The 22617-nt window shown below is 35.7% G+C and overlaps 2 protein-coding genes across 2 annotated transcripts; one reads left to right on the top strand and one right to left on the bottom strand.

The window, feature by feature from the left end:
• Positions 1 to 6285: 6285 nt before the first annotated feature.
• Spx (Spliceosomal protein on the X) lies at positions 6286 to 10440 on the bottom strand. The gene is made up of 6 exons (XM_077442071.1): positions 10371 to 10440; positions 10061 to 10144; positions 9715 to 9989; positions 9459 to 9643; positions 6646 to 7590; positions 6286 to 6481 (listed from the first exon to the last, which is right to left on the bottom strand). The coding sequence occupies exons 1-5, from the start codon at positions 10402 to 10404 to the stop codon at positions 6984 to 6986; spliced, it is 1185 nt and encodes a 394-aa protein (XP_077298197.1). The 5' UTR covers positions 10405 to 10440; the 3' UTR covers positions 6286 to 6481; positions 6646 to 6983.
• Positions 10441 to 13978: 3538 nt separating this feature from the next.
• On the top strand, positions 13979 to 22170 carry Dd (CTD nuclear envelope phosphatase 1-like protein dullard). The gene is made up of 7 exons (XM_077442237.1): positions 13979 to 14330; positions 16485 to 16551; positions 16640 to 16830; positions 18706 to 18818; positions 18900 to 19015; positions 20572 to 20745; positions 20834 to 22170. The coding sequence occupies exons 1-6, from the start codon at positions 14127 to 14129 to the stop codon at positions 20715 to 20717; spliced, it is 837 nt and encodes a 278-aa protein (XP_077298363.1). The 5' UTR covers positions 13979 to 14126; the 3' UTR covers positions 20718 to 20745; positions 20834 to 22170.
• The last annotated feature ends 447 nt before the right edge of the window (positions 22171 to 22617 follow it).

The following is a 22617-nucleotide window of genomic DNA, read 5'->3' as shown; positions in this document are numbered from 1 at the left end:
TAAATCATACCATTTTCAATGTTGCGCAGATGAAAAATGTCTCAAATTATTGGCTATTCTGCAAATTATTGGCTATTTGCAGGTACTATGTCGGCGACAATCGAGGTTGAAGGACAATCGGGTTTTAGAGAACGTCATTCAACTGAAACGGCCATTCAATTGATCATATCTAGTTGGATGGGAGTGATAGATGATTCTAATAAAGTGGTTGCAGCTGTATTCTTGGACATCAAAAGAGCGTTCGAAACCATAGATAGGAGAAGATTGATAGAGAAATTAAGTAAGTTAGGATTGGGTGGGAAAGTATTAAGTTGGTTTGAATGTTATCTGAATAATAGAAGACATAATGTAAAAATCAACGAAAAAGTTTCTGAAAGCTTGATTGTTCCATTTGGAGTACCACAGGGTTCTAAATTCGGACCTCTGTTGTTTATTCTATATATTAATGATTTGGTGAAAGTATTTGATATATGTAAAGTTCATATGTTTGCGGATGATACGTTAGTTTATATTGTAGGTGATGATGTGCAAGTTATGAGTGATATTTTATCTAGGGAATTACAGTATTTAAGTGATTGGTTATGAGAGAATAAACTGAAAGTGAACTTAAGATGATAAGTGGATGAATAATAAAAGAGTTGTGAGTGACGTGATTATGGATGGGAGAGTGGTAGAAGTAGTAGATAATATTAAGTATTTAGGCATTTATTTGGATTGTAAATTAAGTTTTAAGGTGCACGCAGATTATATTATTAAAACAATGGCAAAAAAAGTTGGTGTACTTTGTAGGTTAAGAAATTTATTAAGTATAAAAAGTGAAATATTGATATATAATTGTATTGTACGGCCTCATACTGTATACTGTGCTACAGTGCTCAATCTATTTAGTGGTTTGTGTATTGATAAATTGCAGAAAGTGCAGAATAGAGCAATGCGTGCAATTTTGAATGTGAGGAAACGTAAGAATATAAGAAGTATGTTATATGAATTGAAATGGTTGGACATTAGAAATAGTCTTAAAGTAAGCACTTTAAAGTTTATATATAAGGTAGATAAGAATCTATTACCCAAATATTTTAATAATCATATAGTTAGGAATAGAGATATACATAATTATAAAACCAGAAATAGGAATAAATTAATTATAGGTAGAGTTAAGAAAGCTAAAACTGCAGGAGGTGTTTTTCACAGAGGTGTTCAAATGTATAATGCCCTTCCTGAAGGCATTAGAAGTTCTAATAACATTGATGCTTTCTTGAAGGGTGTTATGGATACCTTTGTGGAAGATGATTTATAATTTTTTGTTGTTATTTTGTTATTTATTTATTTATTTATTTGGAAAATTTACAGTTTATTAAGTTACATAGATTGATAGTAAAAAAACATAATTATGTTAAGTAAACCATTAATAATTTTCACATATAGGTAAAAAAAAGAAAAGCTCAAACATTTAAAATAAGAAACAAAAATGATAATAGAGTAAGATAGTTAGAGAAAACAAAAAGAAAAATATAGAAATAACAGTATAATAAAAATATCAAAATAATAAGAATAATAATATGATAAAAATTATGAAATAATAAAAATAATATAATATATAACAAAAAACAAAAAGACAAAGTAAATACATCAAAATAAAAATTCAAAATCACAATCGTAAATTTTCAATAAAATTAATCATCGAAAAACAAATTTGCAATAATCACTCTAGCTTGTATAGCATTAATATTAAATAAGTCAAACATAGAAATTGTTAAAATTAGTGTGTTGACGGTGGAGCTTGCACGCCAGATGAATGAGCTTCTTCCATAATTAGAAAAAGTATTAGGTATGTAAAGGAGCTCATTACATCTAGTCATTCTATTTGGCACACGCAATGATAGTCTGCTCAATAATTGAGGACAGTCGATCGAGCCGTTAAGGATGTTCAAAATTGTTGAGATGTCAGCTATCTCCCTTCTTTTGACAAGTGGAAGTAGATGCTGACACCTACAAGCATCTTCATAGGAAGTATAGGATAATCCAAAACGGCTACTGATGTACCTCAAGAATCTCTTCTGAATGCGCTCCAATCTGTCTCTTGCACCAGAGTACTCTGGGTTCCAAACTTGGGATGCAAACTCAACAATACTTCTTACGTATGCACAATATAGTATTTTGTATGATTTAATAGAAGTAAAGCATTTGGAGGATCGGATGACGAACCCGAGGGCCTTCGACGCTCGAGCTACAACATTGTCAATATGTTTACTAAAGGATAGATCAGAGTTTAAAAAGACTCCCAAATCCCTAATTTCCGATACCCTTGTGAGTCTATGTCCGTTGATTGAATGAGGAAAGTCAACTGGACATAGTTTTCTGGTGAAGGTTATGCAGGAGCATTTTGCTACATTAATTTCCAACTTATTTATGCTGCAATAAGCCTCTAGCCTGAACAAATCATCTTGTAGGGCCAAAGCATCATTTCGGTTGTCTATTCTCTTGAAAATCTTCATATCATCAGCAAATAATAGTACACTTGAATTCTGAAAACATTTTTCAATATCGAAGATGAAGATATTGAATAATAGAGGTCCCAAGAGGGAGCCTTGCGGAACACCAGAAGGAATATTCATCCATCTCGATATAAATCCATTTAATAAGACAGCCTGTGATCGACGTGTAATGTATGAGGTGAACCATCTATAGAGATCACCATGAATACCGATCTGTAAAAGTTTTTCAAGGAGAATATCGTGATCAATCCTGTCAAATGCCTTACTATAATCTGTATATATAGTATCAACCTGAGACCAATCGTTCATGGTATTAGTAACGAAATCATTAAATAGTAGTAAATTTGTTGTAACTGAGCGTCCTTTCTGAAAACCATGTTGTTGCATACTAAGAGATTGCGAGATAGCTGGAAAAAGTTGGTCGTACACTAATTTTTCTAGTATCTTAGCAAATATACATAGCTTTGATATAGGCCTGTAATTGGAAATTTCGTTTTTTTTTTCCTTTCTTATGTACAGGAGATATGAATGCTGATTTCCAATGTTGTGTTATATGTATTAGCAGTTTGCTATATAAATAAATAAATAAATAGACAGGCGCAAAGCCTTCTGCGCATGCGCGTGAAATGTCACTGTAAGCGTGTTTACTGTTAAAATTGTGTTTTAGACCTCTTAAAATTTAGTTAGAATTCGAAAAGTGACGTAGAGTAAAAAATATAATCCAAATTAGTTAATATTATTAATTGTTAAAAAATTATTAGCAATAGCAATAGCTAATGGGGCGCAGCCTCATGGGACGCAGCCGTCATCGAACAAATGATTCGATTATTTTTTTTCGATTCATAGGCGCCGATTCGATTTATTTTGATATAGATTTATTTAGCATCGTTAAAAATTGCACGATGCATTCAAAAATACACAATAAACAACATGGGATACATTTTTATAAGTAAATTGATCATTTAAGTAACATATTATTCAATTAACATCGTACTTTGACAGTTCTTAAAAGTGACGTGGCGGTCGCCCGCCTTCGACTTTTTTTTCAGGGGTGACACCAGAAAAATGTAAAAATTATTTTTAAATGAATGTAAAAACATTTTTCTTTGTTGCGCCGAATAATCAATTATATTAATAACCAATTATTTAAGTTTAATTAGTATAAACATCGTTTATTTTATATTATACATATTTTTGTTGAAACTATACATTACACGCTAATTTAAGAGTTCCCAAGGGCAGACAAATACATATCCCTTAATAAATAAATAAATTGTAAATAAATCTCAATCAAAGTAAAACACGTATATTTAATTTACAAAAAGGACTGTAATTCTGTAATAATATGTGATGAGCCTGGTTCTATATTGCGTAGTTACGGAAACGGACGTTTGTACATTTATACATTTCTTTACATTTACATTACATTACAAAAATACATTTATACATTTCTACGATCCAAAGTATGATTTAAAGGCGGTAGCGATAAGTCAGGTTTTTGGCTGTTCGCTTGCATATTCTTGTTGATCGATGAATCAATGCGAGAGAAAGAGACGGCTATATTTTCGTAAGCTATTGTTTTCGTCGCTTTTGGCGCGTGGTATTGAGTCATGCATTCGCCTGTTGGCCTTGGTTCGGTGATCATTGATCACAAGTCACTAAAATCTCTATAACGGAACATCTGGCAGCCGAAAAGTCCATCATACTAACGATAACTATCATACTGTTGCGTAGAGGTGGGTGGAGGATCCAAGTAAAGTCGTTTCACAGCATTTATTGGTGATTCAGGAGATACACGCACCGCCAGTGCTCCGTCCAGAATGTCTTGATATGGTCTAAGTACCTCCTTATAAAAGACAGGCCGCTCAGGGCATCTTCGACGTCCGATTCCTTCCCCATTGTTTAGTCACGTACTCGGATGTGGGGTCTACGTGACGAGCTAGAATGTTAAATTACAGAAAACGAAAAAATCGGAAGGCAAAAATCGAAAGATCTTAAGTCGAAAGAACAAAAAAAAAGGCGCATGGTAAACGGTACATACTCACTTAATTTGCGCGAGCAGGGTACAACAGGAACAAGAGGAACAGGCTTTTCCTCCCGTATTCTGTGTGTGCACATTATTTTCGATTTTCGATCTTTGCCTTCCGATATTTGCGTTTTCTGTAATTTAACATTCTGGCTCGTCACGGAGACCGTCGGTTGTGCAGTCCTACGCTTAGACGTTGTCAGTTCTAAGAACTCCACGGGAATGCGACCAAGTTCCGCTATCGCCGTTAAGTGCATTCGGAGATCTCTCTTTGTTTAGCCGACCTGCACTTACGCCTGGAGATAATCTTCGAAACCAATTATAACGGCGGCTCCTTTAGCATACGCTACAATACTGACGAAAACTCGGGTGCCAAATATTCCGCATTCGCAGTTTTCATCGCAAAAATTGTCTTTGTGACCACCGCAATGTGACTAATAATCCAACTACCATTGGCCTTACCTATGTGCGTTTGCATGTCGATGGTTGTCGTTGTTTTTTAATACAAAAATAGTCAAAAACATGTGCTATAGGACTAAAACTTTTTTATGTTGATTAATAAGATATATAATTTTACAGCAATTCCTCATCTTCAAATCAAAAATTAGATATATTTAACGTTTCAAAGATACTTCCAAGTATTACCAACTCAACAATTACACTCCTAAGAAAGAAAAATTCAATTGTAGTCATCTTCGGGGTCGCCGCTATCCAAGCAAACGCAGAATGCTATGAAAATTCCATTTTTTATAAACATTTGTTGTTTGCTTGCCAAACTGCACTATGTAGATTGTTTATGTTTACGTATTTTCAATAGTGTGCAGTGTTAGATGATAATTTTTACTGAGCACTGCTAAGTGAACATTTAGTGTCTTATTTGGAGCGTTGGAATTGCGTAGTTCTTGTATTATTGAAAATTGAATATCTATTAACCCTTTGAATGCTGATCAACGCCGATTGGCGTTTTTCCAACAAGTCAATGAGTCTGAAATACGCCGATAGGCGTTGTATTTTGAGGATGTACAAAGTAAACAAGAATACTACACGCCGAGTCTTTCCAGGTAGCATTGAAAATAAAAATGCATTGAACATGGGTCGTAAAATAATCGTAATAAACGTTTAAGAGGGCTGGACAGCAGCGCCATGTCCATACAAACGTACTATACTTCTCCCTTCCTCAATTATGGCACTAGACAAATTATTTTTTAATATGCTATGGATATCCACCATTGGGGTGCATCTATCGTTTTATTTTTTTGATTAATTATTTTTTTTATGAGCTAGGAGCCACCAAACATCTATAAAACCGCCTCTTTTTTACACCCACGAAAAGAGTCCAGTGTGCTTATTTAACGGTCGATTTTAAAAAAAATACGCCGATAGATGCACAGAAAGTATCTTTCTCATACCGATGAAGAATTTTTTTTAAAAATTGGTCCAGTTTTGGAGGAGAAAATAGTAGAATACGAAACCTCGATTTTGTCAATTTAAAATACGTTTTATCTGGTCGAAGCGCAACTGTCGCATTCACTCAATATATATATATTGATATATATTGTCGCATTCACTCAATATATAGATACAATCAATATATATATCGAAGAAAGGAACGGTAACAAAATTAAGGTTTCAGGTTTACAGCCCTCTTAAGAATCCAAAAATTTTGGAGACAATGACAAATGATTGCCAGTAGCCTTGTTTGTTTAACTTTTTTATTTTATGTACATACATCTCAATTGGAAATCCTACCATATAATTTATTTGTGGTTACGGTATTTATCATTAATTTCTTATTACTGATCCTTTACATGCGTTACATAAAGTGAAACAAACATGTTTGATACAAAATATATATTTTTTACATTAAATCTATGTATTATATATATTGGATCACTCAATACGTCTTCTTCTCTACGGAATTATATAGCGCATCAATACAAAATCACAAAACTTAAATATTGTTGCCAATCCTCTTTCATTCACGTCACACATCTCCCGTCCAATCAAACCAACATGAACTTTGCTTCCTTTTGAAGTTATGATCATAGATATGTATGCATAACACAGAAAGAAGACATTTACAAAAATATTGATAGGCATTGAATGTTTTCAACGCATCAAAATAAAATAAATTGCATGTACTATAGAGGAATCTGCATATATAATATATACTTCAAGACATGTATGCTGAAAAGTAATTAAAAAAAATTATAATTTAGAACAAATTTGCAGTGCATCTAAAAATTGTTGTATTTTTGTACCAGAATGTATTTAAAAAAAATTAAATTAACACTATTTATTACACAATATACAGATATGAAAAAAATTAGAAAAAGTATTCAATGAAATCAGGTTTTATGTAAATGTATAAAGTGAAATAATAGTATACACATATATATATACATATTAGGTACACAAAAATATTCTCATGTGCTTAACTTACACAACGACCACAATTAAAACTAATAATTATTAAAACTTTCACTCTCATTGTTATAGTGGAAATTGGGCGGTGGAGGAGGGCCGCGAGGAGGCAGCGGAGGTCGTCCGAACCCTGGATGTGGGGGTCTCCACGGAGGAGGTGGACGGGCGCCGGGAGGAGGCGGAGGACCAAATCCACCTGGTCCTCCGTACGGTGGGCCGCTAGGATAGCCACCTGGCCACATCATGCGCGGAGGAGGTGGCGGCGGAAGCGGAGGTCCAGATCCTGGCGGAGGCGGCGGACCCATCCCCGTGTTTCCTTGGTTCATTCCATGCATGCCTTGCATGCCCAGTGGTTGCATTCCGGGCATGCCAGGCATCGACGTCGGTGACATTCCCGGAGGGCCGCCCATACCTGGCGGCGCTGGAGGTAGACCCATCGGAGGCAGCGGAGGAGGTGGGATGCCTGCGGGAGGGAACGGTCCCGTTGTCGAAGGCGGGAGAGGAGGTCCTGGTGTTGAAGGAGGGGGCGGAGGTATCATCATGCCCATCGGCGGAGGCATCATCGGTACAACAGTCGGAGGAGCGTCGGCGAAGAGCTGATGGGGTCTGTCTGCGTGAGATAGTGGATTTTGAGCGGCGAGTAATCTGTAATAAAAAAAATAAAATAAAATACACACGTATTCTTGGATTCATCCGACATATCCGAACAAGGTCTGTATGCGTATTTCGCGAATTTGGCAATCGAGTGTTCGACCTTAAATACAGATTTTAACATTTCCTCAAGTAACCAGATATGTTAATTAACACAAAGTATTATTTCAAACAATAAAATACATAATATATCTCGTAGTTTTGGCTTAATTGTCAAATCAAATCATTCTTCATACAATTGAGACGTATCGTCGCCATTGTTCAACAGACGTGACGTCACATAAACGAGGTTTCAATATGGTACCATAAAAAACTAATTTTGACTGGTATATATTCATTTTAAGCAAATTGAATAGATGGCATTCAACTCTCAGTAATATATTCAATCAATTTTGAACCTTAAAACAGTTGAAATAGGCGCATATAAGCCTCAAAATCCCGTGTAAAGTTCAGAAATTCTATGGAAGACAGCCGCGCTACAGACTTGTCGCCCAAAGCTTCCATAGAAGACGACCGCGGGCAAACGGTTAAGGGAACAATTTAAAACGTCCATCTTATAAAATAAATGTGCATTTAAAAAAGTTTGTGTGCATTTTTAAATGACGGATACAGATTGCATTAGAAACTTTGCTTTGATCATTGAAAAAAATGTTTGCTACTTAAAAAGCAGATGAAATGTGCATTAAAATGACCGATTAACTGTAACGGCAACGTCGCGAATACTGAAATACGAACCGACAACGACCAACGCTTCTCTCTACTGGATTCCTTCTTTTTTACTCAAAATCCCGTGCAAAGTTCAGAAATTCTATGGAAGACAGCCGCGCTACAGACTTGTCGCCCAAAGCTTCCATAGAAGACGGCCGCGGGCAAACGGTTAAATAAAACCAAACTACTATGTAGTATAGTATTGTCATGTTAGCTTCTCCATTAACCCTTTAAATGCTGACCTACGCTGATCGGCATTTTGTCAATTAGTCCACGGGCGTGAAAAACGCCGATAGGCGTTGTTTGAGTATGTAAAAAATAAACAAGAAGACTACCCGCTAAACTTTTCCAGGTAGCATTGAAAAAAAAATGCATTGAACATGGGTCATGTAATCCGTGTCAATGTTTATAAAGACTGATTGACACCGGAATTTCCGAATTTATAACCATAGCAGAATTTAACCGAGTATTTTAGATTGTGGCTTAGCATTTAGATTTTGAGCATTACATTTTAACAACAATGAAGAAGATGGAACTAGTTTTGAAAAAATACATTCATTAATAGACTTCTTTTGTCTATTTTATACTGTTGCAAGATATATTAGAGAGTCTAAACACACCTTTACAAAACTCGAAATCCTCGGCGGTAGTTATCTAGGGTTTGTTTGGATTAACTACAATTTTTATACCTGCTTTCTATTGGATTTCTAAATAATTCTAATTGGAAATGTTTTCAACAAATGGCAGGTTTTCAACAGAAAAGACGACAGCACTCAAAGGGCTCACACTTTGCAAGCGGCTCCCAAGAAAACTCATGTTCTTAAAATATTTTTAATCAACTGGATATGTACTTCATATATAAATGATAAAATAGGCATCTGCTCTATATATTTTTTCTCGTAGAACCATTTAAACTCACAACACGTGTTTTAAATATGCTACACCCATTTTTTACAATCCTTCCCGTGTTTCTTCCTACTAAAATGAAATCCATATTTTGGGTACTTTTGGTTGCTTTCGTGAATTTCAATATTAATTAATCCTATACGAGTTTTAGCGACTATCAAAAGTAATCCACGATATCGCGAAAACATACCCGCATTCGCGTATGAGGCGACTCGCTTGCAAAGTGTTAAATATATTTAAAATAATACCGTTCAGCAGCAGAGCCGTGTCGTTCACCCTTCACATCCTTTTTAAATGCATACGACACAGATATGGGACGATTGCAAAGATATTGACTGTTCATAGCTTCAATTGCGGCATCGCTAGCATCAAACGATGCAAAATTAATAAAAGCAAAAGCTTTAGAATTTCCAGTTTCGACGTCACGCATCACCTAAAACAGTACACACACAACTAAAATCATCCTGTAAAAAATCAAATGAATAAATATAATATTAATATAACCTTTGGCGTTTGTAATATGACTCCGAACGCTGAAAACGTATCGTACAGTAGCTTCTCGTCTACTTCGGGATCCAAGTTTCCGATGAAAATATTAGCACCGACGTCCAAGTTTTTCTGATGAGCCGATACTTTATTCACTCTGATCGGTTTTCCGTATAATTTTATCATATTCATTATTTTGATGGCATAGTCGGCGTCGTCCTCGCCGAGGAACTCGACGAAGCCATAGCCCTGGTGCATTTGTGTGACCCTATCCTTCGGCATGTGCACGTTGACTGAAAATGCAAGTTTTTGTACATTTTGTATATATTTAGAGCGATATTAAGGACAACGTAAAGATACGTACCGACAGGACCCGCTTGTACGAAGAGCTGCCACATGAGGCTCTCCGACACCTTATCGTCCAGACCTCCCACATAGATGGTAGCATCTGAAATTTTACGTGTTGAAAATATGAAAAAAGTGTCGTATGTATCATAAAAACATGATATGTCAAGCGTTCAAAGAATTTATAGGTTATGAAAAAGAATATGTTGAAATAGGGGGCTAAAGTGAAAATAATAAGAAATATGATTTATTCACGATAGATATATTGATGATTGGTATCTAAATAATGAAAAAAAAGTCATTAAATACGTGTAAATTCAATAATAAACCTTGATTCCTTTCCGCAATTGGACCGGCCGCCATAGCGCGACAGTTGGCGGCCTATATCTCTAACAACTTAAATGCTGGCCATACTTTGATGCTTTTATAAACTTCGATTTTGCCTAAATTGTCATTGATTTGAATGATCTTTAAGCTGCCAAAAATATGAGCTAACAAAGTTTTAGATCATGTGCTAACAAAGTTTTAGATTTTTTGCAGAAGAAAAGGTTATTTCCAATTTTAAAAAATTTCTAGATTTTTTATAGTGGTATGAAGGATAACGGATTATTGCGCAAATTATGATCGCACGCACGACAATCGCCGCTGTAAAATCGCGAATACAGTATATCTGGCATTCGAGTTCTCGTTAGTACAATATTTCGCGTGAGAAGCTTTCGATTGATAAAATTGAGATTTTGGTGACGTACGCGAGATCGCTTTTTGCGAAATAATACCGAACTGCTATGAAGATGGTGTTAAAATTTGTGATTTTTTAAAAATTTCGTAAAATTTTATCGACCTTTTAAATATGTGTATGAAAATTCATACTGTAACGCGACGTTCTCCCGAGTGTCCTTTCAGTTGGTAGAGGTAGTAATATTTAGGGTGGCACCAGTGACTTTACCGCGCCAACACCATGCTCCTCTCGAGCGCCTCGAGAGCGAGTCTCTCACCCGCCAGCCACCAACGAAGAAAGATCTCTCCTGTGCACGTCTCCACGGAGAGACGGGGCCCAGAGATCCACCATCTTGCTTAAGAATCGCTGTGAGGTCGAGTGCAGCATCACTCCCTCCCAAGAGTACCAGCCCACGTCCCCTGTATTCCTCACGCCGTTTCCGGAGAAACATCAGCCGTGAGAGGACCGCAGAGCCAGCTTCCCGACCACGAGGAAGCTGTTATCAACGAGACGATTTGCAGTCAGGAACCTCCCCGACTATATAAACTGTATCCCAAGGTTAGTCCACGTTTCCATATAGGCCGACCCTTGGAAGAAGAACGACTTATGCGCCCTCTGGACCTCCCACCGCGAGATCAGATAAGCGCGCGTAAAACCCTTCGTTACAATACAAATATTTAAAAGGCTGAAAATAATAGTAGAAGAAATAGTGAGAAAGAGGAAATTGCCACTTCCAGTTGATGAATCTTCAATAAATTTAATTTGTTACTTGACTTTAAGCTGAAACTTAAATACATATATGAAATTTTAGTTCTATACATTTAATGGTATTGGAGATATAAATATGTAAAGAAGAGACCTATGTCTAGCAAGAGGTGCCACTTCCGATTGATTTAAAAATTACCACATAACGATAAGCATTTCATCGCCGGTACAAAGTGTCAGCATGATAGAAATAATTTGTGAATTACATTTTACAATCGAAAGCCGATCAGTGATCGATTCTGAGTTGAAATCAAATTTTCTCATGATCACAAAGCTTCACCCAGGGCCGCGCCTACCATATGTACAAATATGTGCAACAGACATAGGCGGCCGAAAGAAATGAGTCGAAAAAATTACATTTCTTAAAAAATACGAAACATACATACATATATTTTGTTTTTTTTCTTTTTTGTGTTATATTTTTTGACCATTGTGGCGCTTTAGGAATTCCTGTTATGCCACAATGGTCTGTTTAAAATAAATAAATAAATAAATATGTATATATAGTCAGAGAAATGTTATATTAATAGAAATGATTTTAGGCGTCATATTGTTGTCAAATGACGATTTTCCACAGAAAATTCCAAATAATTTTAGCTTCAGTAGTATTTGATGCTTGGTGCTCGACGTATGTCCGACAATAACTTTTCTGTTTGTTTATATTACTCGCAAGATGGGCAAGTGTATCGTTAAAAATTGTGCAATGCATTCAAAAACACACAATAAACAACATGGGATACATTTTTATAAGTAAATTGATCCGATTGTATTCCATGCGTTGTAGCGTATTTATAGAGACGTGCCGCGTAATATTGACAACAATTATTTATTCGTAAGGGCCCTTCTATTATTATTACATTTCTCTGTATATAGTACCGTTTACCATGCATACATTCTTTTCGATCTTTTGGCTTTCGACTTTCGATGCAGTGACGCAGACCCGATTTATACAAAAGCTGATAAAATTAAAGAGCCGTCGATTTAAGTTTACACACAGACGGCCGTACTCCTAAGCGCGGCCCTGCTACACCTACAGTGGCGGATACAGAAAAAACTCAAGGGGGGGGGGCGCTAAAGATATCTTGAGCTACCTTTACTTTTATCGTAGTAAAAAAATAATCAAGTCACATGCAAAGTTTAAGAAAGTTTTATTTAAACTGATTATACACATATATGTACAAGACAATGTCATCTTATGATATAAAAAAAGTTACAATTGTGGTTCTCATCCTTAAATGATGAATTCTCTGCGCCTATTCTTCCTGGCAAATTGGATAATTACATCGTCAATAGGACAATCAATTTCAGGGCGAGTGTTTAACAGAGCTAAGCCATTAAGTCGATCCTCCTTCATTGTCGACCTCAGCCATGTCTTTGTACGCTGCAATGTTGAAAAACTTCTTTCTACTGTAGCAATAGATACAGGTAGACAAGCAAATATTTTGTACAGCGTGTGCAAAGTAGGATAGTCAGATCTAGGACAAACAGACAAGGCTTGCATAACAGAATCAGGATCATTAATGGCGTTTATGCTCATTTGGCGGCTCCGCAAGGGGGGGGGGGGGGCGCCCCCTATATCGCATTATATATTTATTTTATAAATAAATACTGTGAATTTCTGGAGGCTCCTATATATGTATGTAGGGTTACCTCCTCCAATTACACAAAATATTTTTAATATTGTAATATTATATATGTACATTTATTTATAGAAGTTTTGGACCATTGTGGCTTTACAGGAAGAACCTAATGCGCCACAATGGCCTACATTTGATTAAGAAAAACAGAAAAATAAAAAGCAAAAATGCAAAAGCAGAAAAAACATGATTAAATAAAAAATAAAAATAATAATAAAAAAAAAAACAGAAAACAAAAGAAAAATAATACAGAAGAAAAAGAATAAGTGTACAAGAGTGTAAAAATCAAAAATGAAATCCAAAAATCACATTCTTAGTTTCATATTAACAAAATAAATATAGTACATAAAAATGTACAATAAGGAGAAATAAAAAGAAAAAGTAACATAAAATAAAACAATATATAAATAAAAATAAAATCATAGCGAGGCCCAAATGGAAGAGAGTAGATCAAGATTCCACTCATTCATCACATTCAAATTAAGAAAATAATGATGAGCGCAAGTTACCAGATAAATATGTTAAAATAATATCCGATAATCTACGCTCACCAAGGTAGAAAATGTCACATTCAGGAACGGCAGCAACGATTTCATTGAGAAGTCGAATCGCTCTCGGTATAGGAGCCATTCGAAAAAGAACTGTGCGAGCAGGAGGTACAACAATATGTATCCGCCACTGATCACACATCGATACTTTGTTGAAAATTAGACCGCAATGGGGTGATCGTTGGCTTTGAAATCGCCGTGATAACGCGTGCCACGACTAGACATACATAGATTGTGTAAATGTTGCGAAATTTGAACGGCGAAAAAGCGTATCTAGGAGCCCACTGGCGTGTGTAGTGATGCGGTGTGGTGGTGGTGGTGGTGGTGGTGGTGGTGGTGGTGGTGGTGGGGAGCGGGTCGGTTTGTCAGTCGGAGAGGGTCGGTGTGGGCGCCGGTGCCGGTGGCGGCCGCTTGATTATGTCATGGCGCGGGTGTGGCGCGCCCCCCGCTCCCGCCCCCGCCCTCGCCCCTGACCCGCCGCCAACCCCCGCCCTCGCGCCCCCCCCGCAGCCCCGCCGCCCCATGCTCAAGCTGCTGCAAATGGGGCTGCGCGCGTTCATGTTGATCGCCTCCAAGATCTGGGGCTTCTTCTGTTACATGTTCAAGAAGCAATGCCGAGCCGTGAGTCATCATCTTCATCTTCACCTTCACCTACACTCACACCTACACATACACAAACGTTCGCTTCTCCTCGCCTCACACCCCACCCCCGCCCCCCCCCCGTCCCCACCCCACCCCACCCACTCTGACCGAATCGCGCGATTCGTTTCGCCACCCCCACCCCTCCTCCCCGGCCGCCCGTCCGTTGGCGAACATAACCTCAAACCGACGGCGAGGCGGCGATCCGCCCCCGAGCCTGCGCCCCCACCCCACCCCCCCATCCCCCGTCAATCTCGCCCCATCGCGACCGATTGATAACGGTCGTTTTATCTCGTCCATGTATAATACATCAATTCGTTGTTTTCGTCGGTACGCTCGATCTTCAGTGTTGCCAACTCGATTTCGTCTCAGATTCATTATTTTAAATTATTCATACGCGATAAGATTATTTCAATTGTGCAATTCCTTTGTTTTTTTTTTTAATGCAAACTGTTACGATTTTTTTTCTTAGAATGCATCCTATACGATTTTTTTTTCAGATATGCAAAATTCGATTTTGACTTCGTTTCGATTTCGATTGCACATTTTTTTTGCACAATGCATGTTTGTTTCGAAATATAATACACATTTCGTTATATCTTCGAATTTACTTTTAGCCGATATGAATCATGAAGATGTACCAATTTTGAACAGAGTGTGACTGTTTGATAAAACCTAAACTGATATTAAATTTTTTTTTATAATCGCATATAAAACCATACCAAAATCTTGTATATAGGTTTTGATCAATTTTATTGCTTCAGAGAAATTTGTTTTATTTTAATTATTATAATTGCAATAATACAAAGAATATATCAATACAAAATGTACGAAAATACGATGATTAGGATTTCAATTATGATCCCGGCTTAAATTAGTGTAATTAAATATGTTACTTAAAGCCCCGGGTCGCGTAAGTATGAAATGATAAGAGTTTATTACGATTATTTTTCACTATCGAACTATTAAAATCGATTGAAATTTCCATCGTTGACCAAACCGCGCAAAATGGCAAAGTTTTAAAACGATCGGAAGACTGTGGGAATTTTAGCTCAATTGTTTGCGAAGTGAAACATAGAAAAGCCTAGTAAAAATACATTAAAAATTAAATATTTAAATTCCTATTAAAGTGAGCACCGCATGGTAATATAATGAAAACAAAAAATATAGTAAATATAAATGAAACAATGAATCAAGCACATATTTGCTTCTTCAATTTAGCCCTAAAAGTACTGATAGAGTTAGAAAATAAATCAGGTCAATCGTAAAGACGGCATATCCATGCAATTGTACTGTTAAATGAGGCATTATTATAAAATTTGATAAACATAGTAAGAATACAAGGTGTTTTAAATAACATAACCATTGTATTGTAAATAAATGAGCTATTTATTTGTTTTCGGCACTGTTGGAACGCGTATCGTGAGTGTTTTTTGTGGTCATTACCCTAATCACCATCCAATGTCTAGTAATTAAACACAACATTGCTTTAAAACAGAAATAAGTAGTATATAAGATTAGATTGTGCCAAAATAAAACAAAAAAATTGTCTGATGGATATTAAATATGCAAAATTCAGTAGCAATTTATATATGACTCAAATTGTCAATTAGAAAATTTTACTTTTTGAATATAGAATGTCAACATTAAAGTGCTCATTAGATGTGTCGTCATCGACGATGGAAATGATTTCTCTGCTGTATTCGGTTATTAAAATAATGATAAAAAAATCAGTAGACAATAAAAATTGATACACGTTATGAAGTTTTTTACGACCAGATTATGCTTGTTTTTCTCATGAGTTACGCTGCATAAAGATTTATGCACATAAAATATAAATAATCATCATAATTGTGCAACGCAAGAGTCAACTATGTATGTATGTACCACTATAAATTGAATTTAACTTCAAATATTCGTTTGTATTAGAAGTAAATGTGACTAAATTCCAATAAAGAAATCAAGTTCAATATTTGTGTATTTTAATCTTACACGAGTCAGTGCTAATAATCAGTGTAGATAAACCAATGGGGTATTAAAATTATTGCGATAAAACCAATCATTGTAAGATAACGGACAATGTGATTCAATTTTGTGATTGTATTTAATTGTTGATTTTTTTCTTCGTGCTTTCAGGTCGCTCAGCATCAGTCCGTCAAGTACGAAGTGTACCCACTGTCTCCGGTGTCTCGACACCGATTGAGTAAGACTTAAAAAAATATATACGATGGAAGATATTTTATCAGCCAATTTTTGTATTGTTTTAATTGCGTTTTTTGTTTTCTTTTCAGGTTTAGTCAAAAGAAAAATGTTGGTGCTGGATTTGGACGAGACGTTAATTCATTCGCACCACGATGCAATGCTAATGCCGACTGTTAAGCCGGGAACCCCCCCAGATTTCATATTGAAAGTGACAATCGACAAACACCCCGTGAGGTTCTTTGTCCACAAACGACCTCACGTCGATTATTTCTTAGATACCGTAAGCATTATTTAATATCGATATTTGTTCGATGAAGTCCTAATTAGGGAGAGGCAGTCGAAACCCATTGTAGTGTTCAGCTTAGAAATAGGAGGGATGAAAGGTTTCTGCAAAATCGTTAGCTTATTAGCCCTGTACGCGGCACCTTTTTCGCGAATTTGGCAATCGAGTTATCGACCTTAACCTTTCCACCGCGTACGACTACTATACATGTCCTAGCGAACATGCCCTCAGCGCGCGAGACACGCATAGATGTCTTGGAAGTTCCAACCTGTATAAGAGCCGTCTATTGTGTTAAAATTTTATAACTTGGTTGAAAATATTACTAAATGTATACTTCACCAAATTCAATAGATGGCAGTAGTCAAAAAAAATAAATATAGGTTGTAAAATTCAAAAAAATATTACAACCTATATTTATAGTCGAAAACGCGATAACAAAATCCGCAAAAAAGCAGCCGCGTACAGGGCATGTTCGCTAAATTTGGTGACACGGGCAAAGGGTTAAATACAGATTTTAATAATTACTCAAGTAACCCGATATGTTCATTAACACATAAAGTATTATTTCAAACAATAAAATACATAATATATCTCGTAGTTTTGGCTTAATTGTCAAATCAAATCATTCTTCATACAATTGAGACGTATCGTCGCCATTGTTCAAAAGACGTGACGTCACATAAACGAGGTTTCAGTATGGTTCCACAAAACCACTAATTTTGAGTGGTATATATTCATTTTAATCAAATTGAATAGATGGCATTCAACTCTCAGTAATATATACAACCAATTTTAAACCTTAAAACAGTTGAAATAGGCGCATATAAGGCTCAAAATCCCGTGTAAAGTTCAGAAATTCTATGGAAGACAGCCGCGCTACAGACTTGTCGCCCAAAGCTTCCATAGAAGACGACCGCGGGCAAACGGTTAAGGGAACAATTTAAAACGTCCATCTTATAAAATAAATGTGCATTTAAAAAAGTTTGTGTGCATTTCTAAATGACGGATACATATTGCATTAGAAACTTTGTTTTGATCATTGAAAAAAATGTTTGTTACTTAAAAAGCGGATGAGATGTGCATTAAAATGACGGATGAACTGTAACGGCAACGTCGCGAATACCGAAATACGAACAACGACCAGCGCTTCTCTCTACTGGATTCCTTCTTTTTTATTTTTTGGCTTGCGACCTTCGACACCTACGACCTTAGCTTCGACTCTACGACCTGACATCATCATTCACATTCATCTATATATATAAAATTGAATGTCTGTCTCGTATAGGCTTCTAAACCACTCAACCGATTACGATGGAACTTTCAAAAAAAAAACCGGGAAAAAACCTCTTAATAATAATATTCGTAATTACGATTTTACCGACGCGAAAGTTTAAAGCGCCATTGTATAGTCAAGGAAATGTGTTCATTGGTAACCACGTTACCTTTTGGTTTATGACGACAAGTTAGTTGAGCTCTTACCATCACTTGAAACGGGACCGGGAACGGGAATTGCATGCCTTATTCTGGCATTGCAACGCATGTCGGGTTCAACTAGTACGTAAATAAAAATAAACACTAAAGACAGTTGACAGTTATCAATAGCGGAAGACTGCAACGTTGCCACTTTTTGTTGTATCTATTCTAATGCTAAAATCTATTTTTTCGAATGATCGTTTCATTATTTTTAAATGGTCACTCTATAATGCCAAAATATTTTATTCGATGCACAATACGATATTGTTTAATGCACAAACATTTTTTTTAAGATACAGAATATTTTTTTGTCAATGTACAGTTAAATCGCACCCTATTGTTAGTGTGGAATGTGTCTTTCTGATTAACGTGTGGTCTAACGTCTGGGGTCTGTTGCAGGTTTCGCAATGGTACGATCTAGTAGTGTTCACCGCATCCATGGAGATATACGGTGCTGCGGTTGCAGACAAACTAGACGATGGTAGGGGAGTGTTGACCCAACGCTTTTACAGGTATGATTTGCCATGTGCATTTGTATGTATGTATGCGTACTTTTACTTATCGGTTTACTTATTTGGCGTTTGATTTTGCAGGCAACATTGTACACCTGATCAGGGTACGTACACGAAGGATCTGTCTTCCATATGTGATGATCTCAATAGGATATTTATCCTAGATAATTCCCCCGGTGCTTACCGGGGATATCCAGGTGATTATTCTTAGACTTATTTATGTTGTATACAAAAAAAAAAATTGTCTTCTCTACTTTTAGATTGATCACAGTTGAACTTTATAATCGTGCTTGTTAAACTTTTTAAATTTTGCGATGCTTTGTAAGCCTGATAATCTTATTTGGTTCCACGTTCACGGACATAATATACCCGATAGAAGGTTCATGAATTCAGTTCAGTCAGAACATTCACGTGGAAAAAAGTTCACTCGACAAAAAGTTTTGACAAAATTTACACGTTGTCCTTTCACAGATTATTGAACACTAGCGATATGCCCGTTGATATTTCGTCAATCGGATTATTGCGCACATTGTGACGACAATCGATGCCACAAAAATCGCGAATATGGAATATCTGGCACTCGAGTTCTCGTTAGTACAATATTTCGCGTGCGTAGCTTTCGATTTATGGAGTTTTTGGGTGCCACATGTTCAGTGATCGAGATTTTAGTGACTTGTGCGAGATCGTTTTTTTGCGGAATAATCACAGAACTGGAATGTCATGTCGGCAAACCGCATTCGGGTGTAGTTGCACGAGCAGAGTGCATATACTTCTATTACATTTCGATCACTGTCAAGCAAGGATAAAATATCACCGAAAACACCCCAGGGGGTGATTTTTGTTACTGTTTACCATGTATATGGGCTAGGGGTGGTGCGTTTTTTCTAGCATCTAAAAACAAAACACGTACCACGTACCATTCAGTGTGTTTTCGCCCTAAATTTGCCTCCCATTAAAAAATTAACAGCATTTTGACAAACTGTTGCCTTAAATAGATTGACGATATGAATATATAAGAACTTTCTATGACGATTTTTTCCTTATTTGGGGATTTGATAAGCTTCACTATCTTACAAAATCAATTACAGACTTGTGTATGCCGAGACGTATAACAAAATTAGGCAACCGCTGTTCTAAAGGAATACAGAGAGAGTATTGTTTTTGTGTCGAGTTTATTTGCCTAAGCTAAGTATAGTTTTGGTGTTGTAACTATACGGGGGATGGTCAATGTAGGGCAATGGTAAATAACGATACACATTCCAACAGTGCAGTTCCAAAAGTATCTTCATCAAGTGAACGCTTCATCAAAGATTTTTACGTGTTTTTTCGTAAAAAAATCGTTTTTGAACCTTTTGTGGGTCAACATTATATATAACAACCTATATAGCGTATTACAACTGATGCATTTGACTGCTTTAGGAGATGTAAATAGGACTGATTGACTTTCAAAGTTATGAAACAAAAATGATAAAATATTACACTTGTCATGTGTGTATGCTCATTGATATTATCTCTTATAAAACAATTGTCATTGTTTTTATTTTAAGTGTTTACTTTTTCTACTTATGTTTTTTAACACCAAATTAACATTTCCTCAAAGCCCAGCGGATGCATTCATGCGCATATAAATATCATAAACTATATTTTTAAATGTATTCTAAAGATGTGTATTTTTGGTGTTGAAGCATATTTACAACGCTTTTGAAACCTACATATGTACATAGCTTGAAATAACAATAACTTTAAATTTCAGATAACGCAATTCCCATAAAGTCATGGTTCTCCGATCCCATGGACGTAGCTTTGCTTAATCTGTTGCCTATGTTGGACGCGTTGAGGTTCACACACGACGTTCGCTCCGTGCTCAGCCGCAATTTACATCTGCATAGACTTTGGTAGCACGCGAGAAACCCGTCCGCCATTCAAAGTAGGTATTTTTTAATACATTAATCTTATAGTTGTTGATGTTTTTGTTAACGATTTTGATTCGAATTGTGTTGTTTTTTTTTTTGCAGGAGAGCAGACGTGGTAAAATTTAACGGAAGGTTCCAACAGTTTTCTACATGAATATGTATGCGGAGAATATTAAAAATCTTTTATTTTATAATATGCATATTTATGTATATATGAATAATTTGGGAACTTCATTAGTATAATCTGTGAAATAGTGAAATAGGATGAACAGTGAACGTTGAGCAGCGCCGGACGCTATATTATGTTTAAATTGTGTGTTTTTTGAATGTCAAAAATATCTTTGAGGGTTATATATTATTATCAATCAAATTTATTATTATGTACATAATGTATTTCTTTGATCAATAATTGATGTTATTGAAGTTTATCGACGTGTCTAGAGAATATAACTTGTTTAGAGAATCCATTTGCGCCCTTCTACAATTATTATTATATATTTATATATAAATATATGGTGTATATAATTCTGCGAACAATAATGTTTAAATTATCATATTTTTTTTACCGACGTGTAACTTCGATTTGGCAAATCGTAAATTTCTTTGTTCTCAATAGTATATGTGCTGTTTTAAATTCATATGTAACACAGTTGCGTGTTGATTTTAAATTAGCAATACGATTGTAGCATTCCATTTTATATGTTGTAAAAATTTTGGCTTTTGGTTTTTCGCAATCGAACGAGCTTTCTCTGAATCGAGGTTACATTTTTAGTCATTTCTAGCAATTAATCGTAACATCACAATACAAGAAAAAAAAAAACAAACAAACATGTCTCTCAAAGTTTTTTGATAGAATTTTTTTTTATTTTTTATTATTATATTATTCGCCTATGTCTTTGAGAAGGTTTTGACAATTTACGATAATAGTACAAAATATCTATGGATAAATTAATATGTTTTAAATGATGTACTTTAATACAATGAATAAATAAAAAATTGTCGATTTATTTATGTTATATTATGTATTTATATTTATATATATATATGTGTAGCTGTTGTGGGGTTTTTCGATTGTCGCTATCGAAACCCCGATCTTTGAATCATTTCGGATCTTAGAACACTCGGGTGCCGGAGAGAAAAGATTATGTTCGATCGGTTCAATGTATATCCGGTACTTTGACCCTGGATTATTGTCTAGATGCTGAAAAAAACGTTCATAGGGTCAAAGTCAAAACTAATTGAAGTGTTGCTGGTTTTCTCTTACAAAATTTCAATGTGCAAATGTACACACACACACACACACACAACTATTGTATAAATTATGTATCAATGTAAAGTAAAATAATATTAAAAAAGTGACATGAAGGTTAACCTTATACATATAGTAAGTTTTAGCGATACGTTTGTAATATAAATATTAAAAACAAAAAAAAACAGAACGGCGAGTATTTATTTTGAAAATGACGACATTGAACTAATGAACGGCAATATAATTGAAATATTTGGTTTTTGGCTCAAAATGTCGCTTTTTTTTGTTGTATTTTCTGTTTGGGGAGGTCGTCACTGTTGTGTGTTTAAAACAGGCCTGCTATTACATTCAAATCGTTTGTGAGGACAGGTCAGGTTTGAATCGGATTCAAGCTTTTGTATGATGATATAGGTTTTTCATCCCAAATTGACATTGAAAAGGGGCTAGTTTGAAATGAAAAACCTGTTAAGTCACTAGGCCTACGAGTTTGAATATGTTTATTTGTCTTTGTCAAAGATCAGGCCTGCTACTGCAGTTATTAGTATTTTCATATGATGACGCTCATTGTAATAGGCCTGGTATTAGAGCTGTCTGTTTTAAATCGTACTCGTACACTTTTTCATTTCAAATTGACATT

The sequence above is a fragment of the Arctopsyche grandis genome, chromosome 12, assembly GCF_051622035.1.
Source record: "Arctopsyche grandis isolate Sample6627 chromosome 12, ASM5162203v2, whole genome shotgun sequence".
Taxonomy (NCBI): Eukaryota; Metazoa; Arthropoda; class Insecta; order Trichoptera; family Hydropsychidae; genus Arctopsyche; species Arctopsyche grandis.
The sequence above is the reverse complement of the archived record's forward strand: the minus strand, read 5'-3'. Positions and strand labels throughout refer to the sequence as shown.